At 42.5% G+C, this 24,911-nt stretch overlaps 1 protein-coding gene across 1 annotated transcript in view; it reads right to left on the bottom strand.

Moving 5' to 3' along the window:
* Positions 1-24,911, bottom strand: part of LOC122557042 (cyclic nucleotide-gated olfactory channel-like) — a 91,306-nt gene that overhangs the window by 30,830 nt on the left and 35,565 nt on the right. Inside the window, exons 4-5 of the mRNA XM_043704274.1 lie at positions 15,698-15,812; positions 3,751-3,861 (exon numbers count right to left, since the gene is read on the bottom strand). Coding sequence (XP_043560209.1) covers positions 3,751-3,861; positions 15,698-15,780 — 194 coding nt within the window. The 5' untranslated portion in view covers positions 15,781-15,812. The remainder of the gene's footprint in view (positions 1-3,750; positions 3,862-15,697; positions 15,813-24,911) is intronic.

The raw sequence follows: 24,911 nt of genomic DNA, 5'->3' as shown, positions 1-24,911 counted from the left end.
AGGCCCTCACCACATGATCACCAAAAGGAAACAGGAAGGGGATCTTTGACCCCAGGATAGGAGCTGGAATAGATTAATATATGTTTGATGCAGTTGCGCAGATTGCAATTAAGAATATTACTGATGTTAGTGTAAGCATGATGATGTTAATCCTTTGTGGGATCCTCTCAATTTTGATCCCATCAGAGGCTGTCAAACACGTGATGAAATGGGAACACAATGTTAACACAACTTACTGATTCCATTATGGCCTTGACCGTAGATCACTGGTGGGATTGATTTAAGGCCATTGGGATCATTAATTTGATGATACACCCTATTGTTGTATTGGTCATATTGATATTGGTTATTTTCATTGTAGTTAATTTTCTGGTGTAGTTTACATACTCTTATTATGTGTTCTTCGTGTGGCTATCACTGATTTGCACCAGCATCTGCAACTGTAACATGCGCTATAAATATCATCAGGGGTAGATTGTATAGAATGGGTTAGAATTGTTAATGCTATATGACCTTAAATAAGTCTCTTGATGGGTGACTCACATTTCTGTATGTGCCAAAGACAGCACAATCAATTGTTTCTCTGTACTTGCGGTTTGTTATATTTTATAAGAGAGAGACTTTCATTCTGAATCATTGGACTTCCCCTCAGACTGGAATCGCGAACGGTGCTGGGAACAAAACTAAGCTTCCAGAACATTGATTGATGGGCAGAAGGGCGTGAGACTTGGTTTTTTTCCATCTTTTTATTTATTTAATAAATATCCATATTAAGTAAATTTGTGTTGTTGAGTCTTCTCTTAACTATATGTAATTGAATGTGAAGAATCATTTGGATACACTATGTGATCCACGACAAACACTCTCAACAAATGTCAGCATATGTGCCTACCGAAGACCGGTGTTGAATAATTGTCACCTCGAATCTCGGAGGTGAATGACCAGATACTCTTCTAATAACCTCATACGTTTATATACAACCAAAGAAGCTGTATCTTCATTGCACATAGCCTATCGGTAAGAAGTTATATCAACCTCTGCGTAAAGTATGGAATAACCTTCAGTCTCAGAGACTCAGCAATGAAAATGGATCAGTATCAATAGTTACCATGGCAGCAGTACTCACCACAGGAATGACACTTCCTGGGAATGAGCAGATACTAGACAAATAGCCAAAGACAATGCAGATGCAAATCTTTTGAAGACCTGCATGTTTTAACACTAGCATGAAATCCATGTGCAGAGACTGATGGAAGTGGTACTGACAAAAGTTAACAGACTGTTTTCCTAATAAATAATCACTTTGGAACCATGTTTATTGGGTAATTTGAAACTGCAATTGATAATGTTTATGGAGAATTGCAATTGCGGTTAGTGTACTAGCTAACTTCTTGTAGTTGTGTGATATCCAGCTCTGCCTTTGTGTGCAGTCTGTGGCAACCATTACATACAATCACTTCAAACACCTTGTGTGAATTTAACTGTCTGCGCAATTACACCTGCCTCTGAGTTTCCTGCTCCTCTTCAGGTTTCCACATTCTGCAAAGTGGTTCCAAAATTAAAGATTTCCTAAATTCCAAACAAACATTTCATGTTCCCCACTTTCCTCATTCCTCAATCATTAATCAGGCACGATGGAAGTGGAGTCAGTACTGGGATATGGAGAGTGTTTGACTCTGCAATGGTGGGGGACAAGGCAATTAGGGAAGGCTTTGGGGTTGGGGAGGGGAGGGAGTGAATATTCTGGAGGTTTACAGCCAAGGTGAAGCTTATAAAGGAGCAAGTTTTGAACTGCTTTATGTAAGGAATGTATCTCTGGTCAGGTGGAGCTCCCACAAGGTGACTGATCACAGATGGATGCCACATCAGTCAAAGAGTGTGAATGAGAGACAGAGAGTTGCATCAAATGCAGGTGGCAGGTCTTAACTAAGACCCCACCCCCATTGCTTGTCAAGAAGGCTGAGTAAATTAAGTACCACTCAGGCACATAACAGCCAATTATGACTCATTTATATAGCAGTAACAGGATGGGTCAGAATCAGCATGGAGTTATGCAGGGGAAATCGTGCTTGACTAATCTTCTGGAATTTTTTGAGGATGTAACTATGAAGACGGACAAGGGAGAGCCAGTGGATGTAGCATACCAGGACTTTCAGAAAGCTTTTGATAATTAGGGCATATGGTATTGGGGGCAAAATACTGACTTGGATTGGCTGACTAAAAGGAAGCAAAGAGTAGTGGTAAACAGGTCCCTATTGGAATGACAGGCAATGACCAGTGGGGTACCACAAGGTTCGGTGCTGGTACCACAGCTGTTGCAATGTACATTAACAATATGGATGAAGGCGTTAAAGATAATATTCACAAATTTGTTGATGACACAAAGCTGGGTGGCAGGGTGAAATGTGAGGAGGATATTAGGAGAATACAGGGTGACCTGGACAGGCTAGGTGAGTAGGCAGATACTTGGCAGATGCAGTTTAATCTGGATAAATGTATGGTTATCCACTTTGGTAGTAAGAACAGGAAGACAGATTACTATCTAAATGTAGTCAAGTTAGGTAAAAGGGAAGTACAATGAGATCTGGGTATTCTTGTACATCGGTCAATGAAAGCAAGCATGCACGTACAAGCAGGCAGTGAAGAAAGCCAATGGCATGCTGGCCTTCATAAAAAGAGGCATTGAGTATAGGAGCAAAGAGGTCCTTCTGCAGATGCACAGGGCCCTACCTGGAGTATTGTGTGCAGTTTTGGTCTCCAAATTTGAGGAAGGACATTCTGGCTATTGAGGGAGTGCAGTGTAGGTTCACGAGGTCAATTCCCAGAATGGCAGGACTATCATATGTTTAAAGATTGGAGCGACTGGGCTTGTATACACTAATTTAGAAGGATGGGAGGAGAAGTGATTGAGACATATAAGATTATTAAAGGATTGGACAGTCTGGAGGCAGGAAGCACGTTTCCGCTGATGGGTGAGTCCAGAACCAGAGGACACAGTTTAAAAATAAGGGGTAGGCCATTTAGAACAGAGTTGAGGAGAAACCTCTTCACCCAGAGAGTGGTGGATATATGGAATGCTCTGCTCCAGAAGGCAGTGGAGGCCAAGTCTCTGGATACTTTCAAGAAAGAGATGGATAGAGCTCTTAAAGATAATGGAATCAAGGGTTATGGGGATAAGGCAGGAATAGGATGCTGATTGTGTATGATCAGCCATGATCATGATGAATGGTGATACTGGCTCGAAGGGCTGAAGGGCCTACTCCTGCACCTATTGTCTATTATCTATAATGCCAAATTCCATCCAGCAAATACTTCCAGCCAACAGAGTTTGGCAGCTGTCCATTGTCAGCAATGCACCTGGGATGTGTGGCTGCTGGTGGTGTTGATTCAGGGACAAAACCAGGAATTAGCCTTTGGATCCTTCAACACAAGTGTGTGAAGGTACAATAGGAGTCAAGGGGGTGATAGGAGCCAAGGACAGGAGACTGGCTGTCAGTGTTCCTACCCCTCCACCTTCCCAATGGCAAGGTTTCAATCAGACAGGGTTTCCCCATTGCCTGAACTATATTACAGCTTGAGCAGGTCAACGGTGACTAATTCAAAAGTGTCAAAGGTGAGCGGGGCAAGGGCAATAGGTTGAAGGGTGACTGAGTTAAAAGTCTGAGGGTGAAGACCTGAATGTGATTGACAGCGGTGTTGTCCATGAAGACGGGTAGCTCAGTGACCTGTGCACTTGATTATTCTCTTTACCTGGACAGTGCCCCTTGTCCTCGGAATGAATTCTGGGAGAGCAGCCCTCCTGGATCTAGAGCAGATACTCTCTGCAACTCAGAGCTGGTATCATCAGAGGCAGATGCTGTTCTGTAACAAAAGTGAAACATAACATGATTGACTCATTCCATGTGGGTCAAAAAGGCTGATCCATCAAACTATGCAGTTCCCAGTGAAGCAATCCAATTAGCTGCAAGCCTTCACTCTATCCCCAAAATCCTGCATTCCACATTCAATTTGTTTTTGAAATAATTCATCTTTTTCCAGTCCCATATGGGCAGTGAGGTTCATGCCATTGTTGCTCACTGCCTTATAACCCTCTTAAATCTCTTGGACAAAACCTTAGAACTAGATTAGAGTAGTGCTGGAAAAGCAGAGCAGGCCAGGCAGCATCCGAGGAGCAGGGCAAAAACCTTAGAACTGCCCATGAGTCCTTCTACAATCAGCTGATGGCTAGAGTATTTCCATGTCAAACCTATCTAACCCGATCATTTTCAGGCGGCACGGTAGCACAACAGTTAGCACTGCTGCCTCACAGCGCCAGAGACCCGGGTTCAATTCCCGCCTCAGGCAACTGTCTGTGTGGAGTTTGCACATTCTCCCCGTGTCTGTGTGGGTTTCCTCCCACAGTCCAAAAATTTGCAGGTTAGGTGAATTGGCCATGCTAAATTGCCTGTAGTGTTAGGTGTAGGGGAATGGGTCTGGGTGGGTTGCTCTTCGGAGGGTCGGTGTGGACTTGTTGGGCCGAAGGGCCTGTTTCCACACTGTAAGTAATCTAAACAATCAGCTGATGGCTAGAGTATTTCCATGTCAAACCTATCTAACCCGATCATAAACTTGTTGCCAACCAAATCTGCCCTTCAAGGAGAACACTCCTAGTTTCTTCAATTGAATTGTAAGAGGGAGCAGAATTCCTTTTTTATTGGAACTATAAATTGAAATGCAAATTGGACTGATCTAATTGAATTACCAGGAGAGTTTTGCAAATTAAAAATTCAGTGTTGCAAATCGGGAGCTATGTAATGCATTGTTGCTTTTAGAAGCAGTGAGACGGATAATTTGAGGCTTACTAATGTCTTTTGATTCAGTCAAATTCTACCTGACAAGAGAGCTCTGATGGAGTCACAGCGTGTTATAAATTCTCATATTCAGGAAAAGGACTGTGAGTCAACTATTAATAATGATACACAATAATACTCATTTATTTGACACAATTAATGTTAGAATAATAAAGTATACTATAAACTAACGATAAACACTACAAACTACTTTATGCATTAAAATAACGTTGTATGATCAGCCACCACCACACTAGAACTTAACCAGGCTCCACGTGGTGATGTCGTCTGGTCTTCTCCCGAGGGTCTCAGGGGTGTCTTCTCTTTCGGTAGTTATTCTCGAGTTACCGCTCTGAGCAGGGTTTTGCAGTGATTCTTATCCTTCAAAGTCTTTGTGCCCTTTTGGGAGGGTCTCGGGATCTGCCAATGGATTGATCGGGTTCTATTACCCTGATTGATCAGACCCAACCAGCACTGGCACGTTGATGGCAGGATGGCCCTTAGGTATCCATTATGGTAGGTGCTGGGTGCATGCATCCTCCTCCAAATAAGAGTGCGAGGTGCCTCAATGTCTGGTGAATGATGCGAATGCTCCTGATTATCCTGACGGCGACATTCCATTGTCCCATTCAAATCCAACTTCAAGTGTGTATTGCAGGGTCTGCAGCTATCAGGTTTGTTTGCAAACTGTGGGCAGCTGGAGCCTATCTAGATAATGCAGCATGTCACTTTACTCAAGGTTGGCTTCCATTTCCCAGCATGCTTTAATTTATGGCCATTTTATCGAAGTTCGTCGTAAATCCTGACCAGCCACAACCTGCTTCAGAAAGCATCTCTCACAGTCTCTTTTCTTGTGGGAAAAAGATAGAAAAATGAAGAAAGCTTAAAAGAAAGAATTCTAACAAGAAAAGGTCTAGGCCATAAGACATAGGAGCAGAAATTAGGCCATTCAGCCCATCAGGTCAGCTCTGCCATTCAATCGTGGCTGATAAGTTTCTCAACCCCATTCTCCCTCTTTCTCCACATAACCCTTGAGCCCCTTGATACTCAGGAACTCAGAATATCTGTCTTAATATATTCAATGATCTGGCTTCCAGAGCCTTCTGTAGCAATGAAGTCCAAAGATTCATCATTATCTGCCTGAAGAAGTTACTCCTTATCTCCATTCTAAAAGGTCTTTCCTTTACTCTAAGAGTGTGCTGTCCTACCAATGGAAACATCTTCCCAATATCTACTCTGTTCAGAACATTCAGTATTCTGTATGTTTCAATTAGATCCACTTTCGTCCTTCTAAGCTCCATCGAGCATAGACCTAGAGTCCTCAAACATTCTTCATATGTTAAGCTTTTCATTCTTGGGCCCATTCTCGTAAACCTCCTCTGAACATGCTCCAGGGTCAGTACATCCTTCCTGAGATATGGGACCTAAAACTGTGCACAATACTTCAAATGTGATCTAATCACGGCCTTATAGAGCCTAAGAAATATATGCCTGCATTTATATACAAGCCCTCTCAAAATAAATACCATCATTGTATTTGTCTTCCTAACTATTGACCACACTTATAAGTTTGCCTTGCGAGATTTCTGGACTAGAACTCCCAAGTCATTTTGCACTTCAGACTTCTGAATTTTCTCCCCCTTTAGAAAATAGTTCATGCCTCTATTCTTCCAATCAAAGTGCATGACCTCACACTTCACAACGTTGTACTCCATCTCCCACCTGTTTGCCCACACTACTCACCAGTCCAGATCCTTCTGCTGCCTCTCCACCTCCTCAATGCTACCTGTCCCTCTACCTATCTTTGTATCATCTGCAAACTTAGCCATAATGCTCTCAGTTTCTTCATCTTGATCGTTAATGTCTCAAGTGAACAGTTGTGGTCCCAGCACTGAGCCTTGCGGAACACCACTTGTCACAGGCTGCCATCCTGAGAAGGACCCCCTTATCCCCAATCTCTGCTTTCAGCCAGCCAAGCTTCTATCAATGCTAGCACCTTGCCTCTGACACTATTGGCCCTTATCTTACTCAGTAGCCTCCTGTCTGGTTCCTTGTCAAAGGCCTTCTTGAAATCCAGTTTGATAACATCCATTGGCATTCTTGGTCTAACCTGCTGTTACTTCCTCAAAGAATTCTAACAGATTTGTCAGGCATGACTTCCCCTTGATGAATCCATGCTGACTTTGCCCTATTTTACCATACACTTCCAAGTATTCAGAAATCTCATCCTTCACAATGGTTTCAAAGATCTCACCCACAACATGAGGTTAGGCTAATTGGCCTGTAATTTTCCATTGTCTGCCTCACTCCCTTTTTAAACAGGCCGATCACATTAGTGATTTTCCAGTCCCCTGAGTCCTTCCCTGATTCTAGCGATTCCTGAAAGATCACCACTAACGCTTCCACTATCTCTTCAGTTATCTCCCAATGAACTCTGGGGTGTAGTCCATCTGGTCCAGGTTATTTATCTACCTTCAGGCCATTCAGTTTTTTTAGTACCTTCTCCTTGGTGATGGCCACCATACTCAGCTCTGCCCCCCTCACTGTCTTGAATTTTTGGGATATTACACATGTCTTCCACTTTGAAGACTGCCGCAAAGTAATTATTCAGTTCCTCAGCCGTTTCCTTGCCTTTTATATATCTAAAGAAACACTTGCAGTCTTCCTTTATTTTATTGGCTAGCTTAGTCTCATATTTAATCTTCTCCCTCCTTATTTCGGTGGAGTTATGGATAGTGTAGAAGGTTGTCCGAGGATACAGCAGGATATAGATCAGTTGCAGATGTGGGCAGAGAAATTACAAAGAGTTTAATCCAGGTTGGTGTGAGGTGCTGCACTTTGAGATATCAAATGTTAAGAAAAAGTTATTAGCAGGACTCTGAATGGCATTGATGTACAGAGGGATCTTCAAGTTCAAGTCCATAGCTCCCTGAAAGTGGCCAAGCAAGTATATCGGGTGGTAAAGAAGTTGCATGACATGCTTGTCTTTATTGGTTGGGGAATCGAGTACAAGAGTCAGGATGTCATGTTGCATTTTTATAAGACTCTGGTTAGGCCACATATAAGTATTGCATTCAGTTCTGGTCACCCCATTATAGGAAGGATGTAGAGGCTTTGGAGAGTGTGCAGAAGAGATTTACCAGGATGCTGCCTTGATTAGAGGATATGAGTTAAAAGGAGAGGTTAGAAAAACTCAGATTCTTTTCTCTGGAATGGCGGAGGCTGAGGTAAGACTTGATAGAAGTCTATAAAATTATGAGTTGTTTCGATAGGATTAACTGTCAGAATCTTTCTGCCAGAGTTAAAATGTCTAAAAGTAGGGGGCATGCATTTAACATAAGAGGAGTAAAGTTCAAGGGAGCTGTGAGGGGCAAGTTTTTTACATAGAGAGTGGTAAGAGTCTGGACTGCACTGCCAGGGGTTGTGGTGGAGGCAAATGCAATAGGGGCATTTAAGAGGACTTTTAGATAAGCACAAGAATATGTAAGGAATGGGGGGATATGGATCAAGGGCAGGCAGAAGAGATGAGTTTAATTTAGCATCTTGTTCAGCACAACATTGTGAGTTGAAGGACCCACTCCTATGCTGTTGAATGTTCTTACAGTTTGCCATAATTTTATCATCAGCAATTATGAAAATATTACTCTTCTCTCAATATTCAAGTTATTTAAATTGAGCAAGAAAAGCAGTGTCCCAGCACTGCTCTGAGAGAAAGACAACAGAAAGACAGCTGACGACCATCATTCACTGCTTCCTGTCCTTAAACTAAATTTTCATCCAACACTGACCCTCCAATTCTGAAAGCCTCAGTTCTATTATTCATATCCTTAACATCCTTATTACTGGAGGCATAGATTTAAGGTATAAGGCAAAATGTTTGGAGGAGATGTGAGGAAATCTTTTTATCCAGAGGATGATGAGAATCTGGAACTCATGCCTGTGAGAGTGGTCAGAGCAGAAACCTTCGTAACATTTAAGGAGCATTTAGATTTGCATTTGCAGTTCCACAGCATACAAAGCTATGAGCCAACTGCTGAAAAATGGGATAGAACAGTTGGATGCCTATTTTTGACCAGCACAGACTCAATGGGTGAAGGACCTTTCTTCTGTGCTGTAGACCTCTATAACTTTATGTGGTACTTTATCAAACACTTCTTTAGAAATCATTCAGACAGTATTCAATGAAATATTGAGGGTATTTAACAAAAGCAGAATGTTAATCATGAGTGACTTTAATCTTCATGTCGATTGGGATAGTCAGATTGGCAGTTAGCCATGAGCAAGAATTCAGAGAGTGTGTGCAGGTGAGTTTCCTAGAACATAATGTGGTAATTCTAACCAGGAATTTGGCTCTTTTGGGTCTGGTGACATGTAATGAACCAGGATTAATAAATCAGAGTGAAAGATTCCCTCGGAAATAGTAGCCATAACATGGTAGAATTTAGTATTCAGTTTGAGAGGCAGGAAGTTGGGTTGAAAACAACTGTGCTAAGTTTTAGTAAGGCGGTACGGTGGCTCAGTGGTTAGCACTGCTGCCTCATAGCACCAGTGTCCCACGTTCAATTCCAGCCTCAGGTGACTGTCTGTGTGGAGTTTGCACAGTCTCCCCGTGTCTGTGTGGGTTTCCTCCAGGTGCTCCGGTTTCCTCCCACAGTCCAAAAATGTGCAGTTCAGGTGAGTTGGCCATGCTAAATTGTCCATAGTGTTAGGTGCATTAGTCAGAGGGAAATGGGTCTGGGTGGGTTATTCTTCGGAGGGTCGGTGTGGACTGGTTGGGCCAAAGGGCCTGTTTCCATACTGTTGGGAATCTAATCTAATCTAAGGGTAAGACGAGAGCACAGGAACAGGTCCTTCAGCCCACCATGTCTTTGCCATCTATGTTGCTATTCTAAACAAGTCCCATCTGCCTGCACATGGTCTGTATACCTCTATTCCCTACTGTTCATGTATCTTTCTAAGTCCCTCTTAAAGTTTGCTATTGTATCTGTTTCTACCACCTCCCCGACAGCATATTCCAGGAACCTACCACTTTTTGCATGAAAAAAATTGCCTCACATTTTAAACTTTACCCCTATCTTTCTATCGATGCTCTCATAATTTTATGTACTTCAAACCCTCAGCCTCTGATGCTCCAGCGAAAATAGTCCAAGTCTATCCAACCTTATTTTTGCTAATATCTGCCAATCCTAGCAATTACAAAGGAACGAGGGAAGAGCAGGCTCAACAGCACTGGAAAAGGAATTTAGCAGCAAACCCAGTTGAGGAACAATGGCAGAACATGTAAGAAAATAATGTGCGACTCACAGCCAATGAGGAAGAAGGATTCAAGGAAGGGGATAGCTAACTTTGGTTAACAGGGGAAGTTAAGGATTGCTTCAGATTGAAAGAAAATAAAAAACATATAATGTGGCAAAGATTATCAGCAAGCAGAAAACTGGGAAAGTTTTAAATCCAATAAAAGATGACTAAAAACAATAAAGAGGGAGAAAATACACTTTAAGGGCAAACGTGCAAGAAATATCAAGATGGAGAGCAAGAGCTTCTTTAAATGTAAAAAAAGGAAGTGAGAACTTAAAATGAGCACAGGCTCTTGAGAGAAATAGTAATGGGATCTGAGAAATTACCAAGGAGTTGAATAAATACTTCTCATCAGTCTTCACAGTAGAAGACACAAACAGTGTTCCAAAACTACTAAATATTCAAGGGGCAAAAGGAGAGGAAGAGAAAAGTGTGCTAGGGAAAATAATGGGGTGAAAGATCATTAACTTTCCTGGACCTGATAGGACACATACTGGGATACTAAAGGAGGTAGCTGAAGAGATAATGGATGCACAGATTGTCATCTTCTAAAAATTCTTAAATTCTGGAGAGTCCCAGAGGATTGAAAAGCTGCCAATGTAACACATTTATTTAGAAAGGGAAGGAGATAGAAAGATGAAGGGCCTTTGCCCAAAACATCGATTTTCCTTCTCCTCAGATGCTGCCTGACCTGCTGTCCTTTTCCAGCACCACTCTAATCTTGACTCTAATCTCCAGCATCTGCAGTACCCACTTTTGCCTAGATAAAAAGATAACTGTGGGCCAGTTACCTTAACATATTTTATTGGGAAAATGTTAGAGACTATTATAAAGGATATTATAGCAGAATATTTAGAAATACATAATATGGTCAAGGAATGTCAGCATGACCTCCTGAAGAAAATGATTCCTTACAAAGATTTCTTGAGGAAGTCAAAAGCAGGACAGATAAAGGAGAAGCTGTGGAAGTAGTATATTTGGATTTTCAGAAGGCCTTTGTTATGGTACTACATGTTAGGTTACTTAATAAGATAACTGATGTTGGAGAATATTAGCATTGATAGAGGATTGGCTAACTCATAGAATGTAGAGAGTTTGGATAAGAGGAGGCATTTTCAGGATGGATACCTATAACTAGTGGTGTCCCACAGGGTTCATTGCTGGGGCCACAATTATTTACGATAACATTAATGACTTGGATGAGGAAAGTAAATTTACTGGAATCATGTTTGTGGATAATATAAAAAATAAGTGGGATGGCAAGTGATAAGGTTGACACAAAGAGTCTGTGAAGAGGTCAAGACAGGTTAACTGAATGGACAAAAACTTGGCTGATGGAATGCAATGTGGAAAAATGTGAGGTTATACAGTTTGGCAGGAGGAATAAAGGAACTGAACTTTATTTAAATGGACAAGAACTGCAGAGCTACAAACAGGGGAATTTGAGTCCTTGTCCACAAATCACAAAAAAAATTAAACATCCAAGTTCAGCAAGTATAGGGAAGACAAATGGAATGCTGACCTTTATTTCAAACGAAAGGACTATAAAAGTAGAAGCCAGATCATGATTGGATTATTGTGAACAGTTTTGGACCCATTATTGAAGGAAAGATATACTGGCATTGGATATAATCCAGAAAGGTTCACCAGGTTGAAGCCAGCCACGGAAGGACTGTTTTACGAGGAGAGATTGTGCAGTTTGGACCCGAACTGGTTGGAATTTAGAATGTGCCTTATTGAAACATATGAGATTCTTAGAGTACTTGAGAGGGGAGATGCTGAGAGATTGTTTTCATTGTTATAGAATCACATAGCACGAGAAAAGAAATCAGTCCAACTGGTCCAAATTTCCCAAAGCTAGTCTCACTTGCCTGCATTTGGCCCATATCCCTCTAAACCTTTCCTATTCATGTACCTATCCAAATGTTTCTGAAATGTTTTAACTGTACCTCCATCTACGACTTCCTTTGGGAATTCATTCCACACACTCCAGTGAACTATAGACCGGTGAGTTTGATGTCAGTGGTGGGCAAGTTGTTGGAGGGAATCCTGAAGGACAGGATGTACATGTATTTGGAAAGGCAAGAACTGATTATGGATAGTCAACGTGGCTTTGTGTGTGGGAAATCATGTCTCACAAGCTTGACTGAGTTTTATGAAGCAGTAACAAAGGGGTTTGATGAGGGCAGAATGGTAGATGTGATCTATGTGGACTTCAATAAGACGTTCAACAAGGTTCCCCATGGGAGACTGGTTAGCAAGGTTAGATCTCATGGAACACAGGGAGAACTAGCCATTTGGATACAGAACTGGCTCAAAGGTAGAAGACAGAGGGTGGTGGTGGAGGGTTGTTTTACAGACTGGAGGCCTGTGACCAGTGGAGTGCCACAAGGATCAGTGCTGGATCCACTACTTTTCGTCATTTATGTAAATGATTTGGATGTGAGCATAACAGGTATAGTTAGTAAGTTTGCAGATGACACCAAAATTTGAGGTCTAGTGGACAGCAAAGAAGATTACCTCAGATTACAACGGGATCTTGATCAGATGGGCCAATGGGCTGAGGAGTGGCAGACGGAGTTTAATTTAGATAAATGCAAGGTGCTGCATTTTGGGAAAGCAAATCTTAGCAGGACTTACACACTTAATGATAAGGGCTGCCACAGGCTGCCGTGTGGAATGGGCTGCCAGAAGAAATGGTGGAGGATAGTACAACTGCAACATTTAAAAGCATCTGGATGGGTAGATGAATAGCAAGGGTTTGGAAGGATGTGGGCCAGGTGTTAGCAGGTAGGGATTGGGTTGGGATATCTGGTTGGCATGGACGAGTTGGACCAAAGGGTCTGTTTCCGTGCTGTACATCTCTATAACTATGATTCTATAACTCTCGATTTCAACAGCGAGAGAGCATGAACCAGGGGCCAGCTGGGAAGGTAAACTTGAATATAAAATATTTACCTCATGAATCAGCGGTGTGAAGGTTGAGCAGGAGTGGAAGCGGACATGGGGAACTGTTGGGTATGTGATCTAATACATTCGGGAAGTGGCTAAACTCGAAACACTACACGCGCAGTGTTTCTCACCTGTCCTCCTCCACAAACCAAATTACACTCTGTGTGGCGAGTTGGTAAGATAAAGTTTTTTTAAATCTCTTTTGGCAACTTAAATCATAAGGGATGGAAGCTAGGGCAGTTGCATGCTCCTTTTGCAGGATGTGGGAGGTAAGAGTCACCACTAGTGTCCCTGTGAGAAGTGCACTCAACTCCAGCTCCTCACAGACTGCATTAGAGAACTGGAGCTGGAACTGGATGAACTTTGGATCATTCGGGAGGCTGAGAGGGTGATAGATAGGGGTTGTAGGGAGGTAGTCACACCTAAGTTACAGGATAAAGGTAACTGGGTGACTGTCAGGAGTGGGACAAAAATAGGCACACAGTGTAGGGACCCCTATGGACATTCCCCTCAATAGTAAGTATCCCGCTTTGGATACTGTTGCAGGGATGACCTACCAAGGGAAAGCCACAGCGTCCAGGTCTCTGGCACTGAGCCTGGCACTGTGGCTTAGAAGGGAAGGGGGGAGAATAGGAAAGCGATAGTGAGAGGAGATTCAATGGTTAGAGGAAAGGCTGGGAGATGCTGTGGTTGCGAACTAGACTTCTGGATGATATATTGCCTCCCAATACCAGGGTCAGGGATGTCTCAGATGAAGTCTACAGGATTCTTAGCTAGGAAAAGGGAAGAGGACCTGAAAAGTGAATATAGGGAGTTCGGGTGGAATCTATAAAGCAGACCAAGCAGAATAGTAATCTCAGGATTGCTACCGATAGCACATGCCAGTGAGGCTATTGATCTATCATTATGAGTATAAAGGAAGGGGGTATTTGGAAAACGCCCCAGAGCTAAGTGACATTTGCTAAGACATAACAGTTCTCAGCTCTAAGAGAAAGCACCATCTTATTTACCACATTACCCTGCCACACCATCTAAATTCCTAATGCAAGAATCTACAGAGAAAACATTTCTGACAGAAGGATCGGTGGAGAAGACACAAAGTTCCAGAAGACATGTAACCTGGCTGTAATTTTGAGAGACTAAATTCTATTGTTTTGTTATATAAGTGGGATTTGTGTTTATTTGAACAGCATACCATTAGAATCTTGTGTTATTCAGAAATAGTTAGTTAAAAAAGAATTGTTTGGTTTGTTAATAGTTTAGATAATTTCTTCATGGTTAGACTTAGTTAAATAAATTGTTACTTGTGGATTGTTAAGTGAGCATCAGGGATTTGTTTTACTTAATTACTAGAACCTGCTAACAAAACAGATTACACCTCCTCTCACACTCCTTTTAACAGATTATCAGGTGAGGCACTCCTTTTTGGGTGTTTCAGTTTTGGTCCTCAGAGGGGGTGTCAACCTGTTTTATAATAATAAGGAGGTTCTCCCAAACATTTCTCAGGAACATTTTCTTTACATTTATCTCTTTTCTAACATCAGTGATAATTGGAGAATTAAAGCGCCCCATTATAATATGTCCCAATAAAATTTATAGATTCCAAATCAACAAACTCATCTGTAACTTGATAACCTGAGGAGAAATAATTCTATTCTTTCTTCCAGTTTCCAGTTAGCCCCTTGCTTAAACAGGAATTAGAACAAATACTCTCGTCCTGGCCCTCTGTCAATCCTCCTTCGAGAACACCAATTGCCTTTTTAAACAGAACAACAGCACCTCTTCCCCCAAGTCACCAAATTCCCAGAATTTAGTGTCCTGTGGAAGATTCCCTACAACTGGGGAGAATTTAAAAAAAAAATTCTACACCTACAAGTTGGTAGAATTTTGGAACATTCTATTACCACGTGCTAAATTGTGCACACTTAATGCTTAATTTTATTTCTGATATAGAAACTCTATGCTTCTTCCAGCATAATTATAGGAACTGGGCAGGACTGTCACCTGCGGTGAGCCAGATATCATAGCATAGTGGAACAGGCTTGGGGCAATAAGTCACTCCGGTTCCATGGAATTTAAAAACAAGGAACTGCAGATGATGAAAATCTGGAAAGAGAACAGAAATTGTTCTAGAAACTCAGCAGGTCTGGCAGCACCAGTGGACTTGAAATGTTAACTCAGTTTTGATCCATATTGTCACATTGCCAGATCCACAGAATTTCTGTGTTTGGTCCACAGATTTTATGTTTGAAGAACTGGACCAAAGTGAGAGTCAATGTACGTGGGACCCATACCTAGTCAGAATTGATGTGTTTTGTAGAAATATCCCAGTGAGAGTCAGTGTGCGTGGAAACAATATTCTGGTGAGAGTCAGTGTGCGTGGTAGGCTTATCTCTGTGGAGATAGGTTTATGTGGGACCCAATGAGAGTTGATGTGTGTGGAATCTATATCCCAATGAAAGTTAAAGTGTGTGGGACCCATATCCCAGTGAGAATCAGTCTGTGTGGGAATTATACCCCAGTTAGTGTGTATGCAATTCCTTAACTGCCACCCTTCCTGTGCATTGTTTGTCCTGGAATCATGTGTCCCTGCTGTTTACAGTGTACAATGCACGAACCTGCTGACTCCATTTTCCAATCTCTCGATTTCCTCCTCTATTGCAGTTTTCACTGAGAGCTGATGTGCTGACAGATTATTCATTTGTTGGGCCACTTGTGGAACAATCCACCTATCTGGGTAAAACAGAGAAAAAAATGTTAGGATGTGTGCTGATAAACCTGTAGCATTGAACTGGGAGCCATAGTGAGAACACCGGCCGTCACTGTCTTGTATCCACGTCCCACATGCTCCTGAGCAATGCCACAAAGTAACGCTGCTTCTAATAGAATGGATGAGTCAGGGCAAGGCCTGCCTTTCAGTTGAGACACTGCCCTGATAGCTGTCTTGAGAGTAGTGTGGGTGTTGAGTGAGTGATCTTGCTGCCCTGCTGTGTACTGCCAAACGCTCACCTCTTGACAGCGACATTGGATAGTTAAATGCTCTCTCTATGCTGTTGGAGAATCAACCTTAGGCCTGACTTTTGCCACCTCTGTTTCCTCTGCCTCATGATCTTCTGTGTGAATTTCTCTGACTGCAGACACAGTCTCAGGTGCAGTTTAATGCACTCCTTTCACAGGTACAACGTGCAAATCCTGTAAGCAGTCTTTATTACTGCACAGTGAGCCATTTAGATTAGATTCCATAAATCGTGGAAACAGGCCCTTCGGCCCAACAAGTCCACACCGACCCTCCGAAGAGTAACTCACCCAAACCCATTTCCCTACATTTACTCCTGACTAATACACCTAACACTATGGGCAATTTAGCATGGCCGCTCCACCTGACCTGCGCATCTTTGGACTATGGGAGGAAACCAGAGCACCTGGAGGAAACCCACGCAGACACGGGGAGAATGTACAAACTCCACACAGACAGTCACCCAAGGCTGGAATTGAACCTGGATCTCTGGCGCTGTGAGGCAGCAGTGCTAACCAGTGAGCAAGGGCCTTTGCTGATATCTACTGCCAACGAGCATTGTCGGAGTGTGGGCCTGACTCAACAATCATTGAACAGAGCATACAGAGTACAATCATAGAGTCTAGAGATGTACAGCATGGAAACAGACCCTTCGGTCCAACCTGTCCATGCCGACCAGATATCCCAACCCAATCTAGTCACACCTGCCAGCACCCGGCCCATATCCCTCCAAACCCTTCCTATTCATATACCCATCCAAATGCCTCTTAGATGTTGCAATTGTACCAGCCTCCACCACATCCTCTGGCAGCTCATTCCATACACGTACCACCCTCTGCATGAAAAAGTTGCCCCTTAGGTCTCTTTTACATCTTTCCCCTCTCACCCTAAACCTATGCCCTCTAGTTCTGGACTCCCCGACCCATATAAAAGACTTTGCCTATTTATCCTATCCATGCCCCTTATAATTTTGTAAATCTCTATAAGGTCACCCCTCAGCCTCTGACGGTCCAGGGAAAACAGCCCCAGTCTGTTCAGCCTCTCCCTGTAGCGCAAATCCTCCAACTCTGGCAATATTTTTGTAAATCTTTTCTGAACACTTTCAAGTTTCACAACATCTTTCTGATAGGAAGGAGACCAGAATTGCACACAATATTCCAACAGTGGCCTAACCAATGTCTTGTACAGCCGCAACATGACCTCCCAACTCCTGTACTCAATACCCTGACCAATAAAGGAAAGCATACCAAATGCCTTCTTCACTATCCTATCTACCTGTGACTCCACTTTCAAGGAACTATGAACGTGCGCTCCAAGGTCTCTTTGTTCAGCAACACTCCCTAGGACCTTACCATTAAGTGTATAAGTAAATTAATCATATATCATGACAGCTTTGTGGAGCACTTCCATTCTGTTGATATGAATGATCCTGACCTTTCAATTGCTTGCCAGTTTAATAAACCACGTTGCTCATTCAAACATTTTTGTCCTGGGCCTGCTATATATCTTCCAACAAATCATAACGTAAGCTTGATAAACAGTACCTCATTTTGCACTCAGGCATCTTATAGCCTTCAGGTCTCAACATTGAATGAAACAACTTCAGAACATGGCCTCTGTCTTCCATTTTGATCGCAACCTACACCCAACACTGTCCCCTCGTCCCCAGCCATGCTTTGTTGGCTTTGGTTGGGCAGTTTTCCTTTTCTCACTTCCATTTACCTCTATTTTATATCTCTATCCCTACTTCACCGCTGTTATCTTTCCATTTATCTTTTGATCTGGGCATTCTCAACATTTGTCCACAGTGTAAAAAACATTGTTTCACAGCCCTTTTCACTTCTGAAGAAGAACCATACCAGAGGCAAAATGTTAATTCTGTTTTTATCTCTCCCCAGACCTGCTGAATTTCTGTGAGTGTTCCAGTTTGTCCAGACAATTTCCTGAGTAATCCTTTCCCACTGGTTTCTCTCCATAGTGTTGGACTCCACTCCATGAGTGGAGATGAAACTTTTATCAAATCAGTCCTGGAGTGTTAAACTTGCCAGTTTTGGAACCTTCAGGCACATTTAAACAGTGACAATCATTAGTTAGCTGGAATATTGTGCGTTAAAACCGAGCTCTCAAACAGGTGTCTCAGGTTTGTACTTCCATTCAGTATTTGATTTTTACCCTTAACCTGTCCTTTGGAGACAGTGAGGAGGCTTATTTCAGGGATTAAATCTGTTTTGTGCTAATCAGATGCATTTGAAAGTCTGGTTTGAGCACACAGTTTTAATTGCTGATAAAATAATTTGAACTTGACAGGGGCAGAGAGTGGCCATCACAATGGAGAAAGTGCTAGGGAAGCTGAAAAGTCTGAAGGTGGATAAATCACCCAGACCAGGTGAATTATACCCCAGGCTTCTGAAGGAGATAGCTGAGGAGATGTTTACTGACTAACACACAATAAAATGTTGCAAAATGGCTCAGAGAGTGAGGAAGCGTGTGCACAGGTTCTTGGGCCGGATTGGAGGTCCCAAAAGAGGTGAGGAGATGTCCTAAAATTGGAAGAGGGAATCAAATCTTCCTCATCCTACTGTATTATCTATGCAGGACCTGATACCTCTCAGCCTGGCTTCCTCTCCACATTCTTCTCCAGAGCAACTGAGCAAGATGGCCACGAGCAAGTTTATACTGCTAACTCCTATAAAAATCACAGCAAGATGGTGTTTTCTAGGGATTTTTCAAAATAAATATTGAATGATGGTTGAACTCCTGACAAAGTGTCCAGAAAGTTCCCCATCATGTTCCTTTACCACCATAGCAGTGCGTCAATGCTCAGAGATAATGAACCTTTTATATAATGCTGAAAATCCTCAGCAACACTGTGTTTACTCCCAATTAGCTGGCCACTGTTGGGAACTTGTTTTGATGAATTCCTCCCCCAGTTACTGGGCAGCCTCATCATTGAGAGAAAACGGGCATTTTAAATGGCATCTAACTGTTTGAGTGCTCAGGAGAGTCGTTCCTGGCACTAAAAAAAGGTAAAAGCTAAGATGGAGCCTTGCATTAAATATAGATTAAACTAATGTTTCAGACCAAAATGTAACCTGGCCAGCCCTGAGAATAGTTGCAACTTGGAATATCCAGGGATAAATTAGCCCATCTATACAATTTTCCATGTATAACAGAATACAACAGTACATTCAGCTAACAATGTCCGGTCATGCGCTCTCTGCTACTCAGGTGAATAATAAAAGTATTAACATTCAGGTATAGTCTCTCCTCACATTGTATTTATCAATTACAAATCTCAGTGCTTTTCAGCAACACCTGCACGTCTCAAACCTCTTTCCTTGCAGGCTGATAGGTCACTTACAGTTTCACTGTTCCCCCACTACCCACCTCCTTACCAGATATGTCCTGAAGCTGATGTCTCTTCTGATGTCTCTAACCTGCACTCTGTAGCTGTTCCACAATTCAATCTCCGTATCTTCATTCACTGACAGGAAAGGCTCATTCACCATGTGCGAGTAATCTGTTTTCTTTCTCTCTCTCTCTCTCTCTCGTCAATTTTCTCAGCTCCCTTATTATGTTGCTGTTTAACCCAATCTGGGGAATGCGACGCCTGTGAGTCAGAAGTTGATTAAAACCACAGGAGACTGGACCAATCTCAGGATAAAAGTGAAAGCTGTGTTTGACTGAGTCAAACCTGAGTCTCTGAGTCGAGGTGAAGACATGGGTGTTGTGAACTGAGGGAGAGAGAGTTAAAACCAAAGGGCTACTGTCAAACACTGGAGCCTTTTGGGAGAGGTGTTCTGCTTATTTTCTTATGCTAATTAGTTAATTAGGGTGCTATTTCTTCTCAGAGACAATGGGGACTGCAGATACTAGAGAAATCAGAGTTGATAAAGAATGGCACAGCAGGTCAGACAGCATCCAAGGAGCAAGACATTCAATATTTCGGGTAGGACCCTTTCATCTAATGACTGGCACATGCCTGGCTTTCTGGTGAAAGACTATAGAGCAGCAATGAAGGAAGATGTATCAGTTAGCTCAGCACTACAGCCAAAGAGATCTGACAGCTATAGAGAGGTCCTTAGGTAGGGAACAAGGTAACCATAACCAGCATCAGCTCTGCCACTCTGCTGTTCAAAGACCAGGACCAGAGAGGGGAGAGATGAGAGGTGACAGGGGAGGGAAGAGACAGGAAAGATGAGGGGAGAAAGGAAAGGAGAGGGGAGTGAAGAAGGGTGGGGAAAGGAGAAAGAAGAATGGAATGGGAAAGAGGGGAGCAAAGAGAGGAGAGGGGCAAAGCAGGAGGGGTGAAAGGGAAGGGAAGGCCCAGAGAGGGGATGGGAGTGTAAGAGAGGGAAGTTTTGGAGAGGGGAGGGTAACAGCAAGAGAGAGGGGAGATAGGGCAATTGGATGAGATACTACCCACAACACATGGGCCCAAAACTTCCAATCAAATCCAAATTTAGCACCTTAGCTTGGTACTCATTATAAGCCCTGCATTGGCTGATGTGCTGTTTGGCTTCATTACTCATTTTGCCGAGTAGAGCGATCACTTGCCTTTCTCAGGCTTGAGTCTATTTCTTAGCAGTTGGCATGGATGTGCTTTAGTATCTATCCTCCCAGCTCCTTCAGGATAATTACTCTATTTCTTGTGTACAATATGCCATCATTGGCTAACTCTATTTTCCCATTAGGCTTTACAGCAATAGGTGCACCCTTGTTGTTCTCAGAGCATTCTTTTTAACACTACTTCCTGCAACACTTAGAGATTTGCATCTTGTTAGGTATTTTGCTAGATTTGAGCGAGGTATTTTCTGTTACATTACAGGGAATGATGAGCTGCTGCTTCTTACTGAACCTGGGAAATCTCATGCTCTGTCGTAGCAACCTCTGTTTTCTTCATTAAGAGTGCTGCTCTTGAAAGCATGTCTGAAATTTGCATCTGCTTCCTTCGATTGTATGTCATATCCAGATGATATCTCTAAACCAGAGTAATATTCTTTGAAGATGCTTCAGGGCAGATAGCAATGACTTGAAGAAAATGCTCTGAAAGGACTTGTAGCTGAATTCAGGGTTGCTCCAAATGCTGATCCTGCTGGCTTCACATTGCAGGGTTACCATCATTTATATCGTAGTATTTCAGCATGGACACTGATGTCACTAGGTGCTTGATTTTCATGAAGGGGTTTCATGTCCTATGCCCCAAAGCCACCGCACATTCCTGGCAGTAATTTGGTGTAATAGTTCATATTCTGGTGTCAGATTGGGCACAAATGTTGCCAAATAGTTAACAAATCCAACATGCGTTGGGACATTCCATCACTGTTACAGTTAACACCTTTAGGTGATCTGGCAAAGACCTTATGCTGTCAGTACATGACTGAGGTACTTGATGTCAGGCATTTTAAATGGAATTTTTCTGGTTCAGCAAGATCTGTCAAGCAGTTATGCTAGGTTTTAATTGTGGTCTGTGATGGCTTCTTCCCCAATGTTTCCACAACAACTTTCACTCAAGAAAGATCACTAACTCTTTCTTATGTCTGCATTGATACTCCTCTGGAGCCATGAAAATGCTAAACAGCACATTTGTATCTGTATCTCCTAAACAGTATCCAGATTGTACTTAGGGAGCTGCTGCCTTCATCCAGCTTCACTTACAATCTTTTGGATCTAGATTGCTCAAAACTTTTGCCTTTCCAAGATGTGGCAGAATTCTTTAGGTGATTGGCATCTGTTGCCATGATTGGCATGAATGATATCCATTGAGCTTTGTTTTGATCCTTTATGTTGATGCATAGTGTCAGTGCAGTGAGAACACTGCTTTAATGGATGTGCCTTTTTTTCATTGGTGTGATACCACTTCAGGTTCATGGCAAGCCTTGAAGGCTTTTCAAATTTCTGCAACCTGTTTTCTTTTGTTCTTTGGAAAGAATTAGGGTGGAGTACATGTTGTAGCAGTCTCTTATAAAGCTGTAGTTGGTCATGGCTTGGTCTAGCTTGCTTGTTGCAATTTCATAATTTTGCCACTGAGAGTGGAAAAACTGCCCGTTCTGTTTCATATCACTTTCCATTTCAACTGGCAATGGAAAAGGAAAATCCGAAGCCACATATTATTTCAGCTGTGGACATTCCTGTATTTGTCTTTAATAGTTGCACTTCTGTCTAGCTCTTCAACCCTGGGTCTCACAGCCCATAAACAAGGTCAAAGTGCAGCACACTTGCTTATACTCTGTCTTCACTGAACAAGACACTAGAAAGACGCCGCCAATGGGTGCAACATGGCAGAGAACACATGACTATGGCAGGCCAGGAGGCACATAATTGCAGTATTACATTTCTATCCCAAATACCATGCAGGCAATATTGGAGTTGGAGTAGGTTTAACTCCTTGAACATTTCCAGGATAACTATTCTTCTTATTCTCACACAAGATGTGGCATTTCTGATTGGGCCAGCACTTGTTGCCCAGCAACAGCATACGGACTGCAGCGGTTCAAGGCGGCAGCTCATCATCCCCTTCTCAAGTACAGTAAATGCTGGGTAGCCAGCGACATCCCCATCCCATGAATTAATTTTTAAAATTGCCCTTGAGAGGATGGTGGTGGGGTACTTTCTTGAAACATTGCAGTCCATGTGTTATGGTAGTTGTACAGAGTAAGAGAGGGAGTACCATGATTTTGAGCCAGACTCCAGCTTAGAGTTGAGGATTTTCAGTTGGGTTTCAGACACCACACATATTTTTTAACTTTCCAGGTAATTCTCACCGAGTTAATGCGTTGGGACGTTTGAGAGGTATGTCCAATTTCTGACAATCTGGATTTCAGAGGGTCTGGGCCAGAGCCTTATTTCCTTGAACTCCCAGATGACTCTGCCCGATATGTCAGGTTGTGGCAAATACCCACGGCCCACAGGAGACCTGCTTGCTGGTGGACCTGATCACTGAATATCACCAGTGGCTGCCATACATCATTTAACACAATTTAGCTCCCATTCCATGAGCCTGCACTCAGGAAATATATTTGTTTATTTGATACTTTAACCATTCAGGCAATAGCTGTAACCTCAGGAAATGCTGAATAAATAACAGAGATAATGCCTGTCAAAACTAGGCAGTGACGTTAGTGACCCAGCATAGGTTTTGTTTCCCAGTTCAGCTCAGAATGCATTGAGACAACTGGTCTTTTCTCTCGCTGTCATTTCTGAGGTCTTCCGTTTCTCACTAGAGAGCTATCTCTTGTCAGTTTCAACCTGACACACCACTTTGGCACCCACACACTGGTATCCAAGAACTCTTGCCAATCTACAACCTGTGTACATGATCAGTGATTACATAGCTCTATGATAAATCTTATTGAAACATGTCTCCTTCCAATAATCTGATTTATTGTTGCATGATCAATCTCTACTTAGCTCTTGAGCGTGATGTCCACATTGCAATGTTGCAGCTAAATTAAACCTTCAGACAACCACACTGGCACCTTTTTGTAGGTATTGCTAATTTATTGACTACCAGAAGGAAGAATTGCTGCCACCATCCTCCTTTTATGTTGGGATATCCGGAATCTGCTAGGTCTGAGTTGGTAAAAGAAGTTCACTTGGGAGATCATTGAGTCAAGGCTCATGTCTGAAATAAGATGTGGTTTATTGCATGAGAGCAATCACAGACAGCTGGTCCATGATAGGCATTGATACTGAGACTATGAGGAAACATCGAAGGTAAGCCTGTCTCCCTCTCCTCTCCCCATCCCTGGCTGTTCTCCTTTTCCCCATCCCAGTCCTTATGACATCATTAGATTGGCTGGTGCTTGATGCATTCCTCAGCATTAGCCTTTTCAGATCCAAAGTCTTATATAAACATGGCTAATGTCACCTATCAGAAACCCCATTGTTAAGTGACCAATATGATCACAATGAAAACCGTGTAGCCAGCAGATGTGATGATGTATAGCTGATGCTGGAGATAGGGCATGTTGGAGTTAGTATAATATCGACCAGCCAGGGTCCAGAATGGTCCTGGTGTATGTTTCTCTGGACCAGCTTACTCATCTCAGAGGGTTAAATCTGTGGCAAGAATAAGGTGAAGGAGTTCTGATTGTCCTCACAATGTTCCAGAAGAACTCAATGAAGGTGATACTTTTTTTATTTCAAAAATATGCTTTATTCATAAAAATATCTTTGTATATATAGTCATAAATGCAATTTGGTTCTGTACAGTAGCATATCAAAGAAACAAACAAACATAGGAGTTTAACTCTGTCCAAACAAACCAAAGACATCTTTTACACACAAGACTATATTTACATTCATTGGGAGGTGTGTCCAATTTCTGAACAGACCCCCATTTAACTTCAGCAGAAAGACCTCAGATAGAGTCTTTCATTACTGTGTCTTGGCTGCAGCTGACCCAAACTTTAGTGCATCCATCAGCATGTAGTCCTAGACCTTGCAATGTGCCAATCTGCAACACTCAGTCAAGATCATTACCTTGTTCTGGAAGACCAACAAGTTTCAGGCAGATCAAAAAGTGTCTTTCAGTGAGTTGATGGTCCTCCAGGAACAGTTGATGCTTGTCTCGGTGTGTGCCCCAGGGAACAGACCATAGAGCACAGAGTCACACGTCAAGGAACTGCTCAGCTGAACTCCGACAAAAACCACTGCATCTTTCTCCAGACTTCCTTGGCAAAGGCATATTCAGAAGGAGATGTGCGATAGTCTCAAATCCCCCCACCTGAAAACAGACTGACCTGGTGTAGATCAAGGAACTCACAGGTTGTGCCCTTCTCACCACCAGTCAAGAAACTTCTTGGTGCTTGTGG

This window comes from Chiloscyllium plagiosum, chromosome 15 (assembly GCF_004010195.1).
Source record: "Chiloscyllium plagiosum isolate BGI_BamShark_2017 chromosome 15, ASM401019v2, whole genome shotgun sequence".
Taxonomy (NCBI): Eukaryota; Metazoa; Chordata; class Chondrichthyes; order Orectolobiformes; family Hemiscylliidae; genus Chiloscyllium; species Chiloscyllium plagiosum.
Note: the sequence above shows the minus strand (reverse complement) of the source record. Positions and strands in the feature narration are given on the sequence as shown.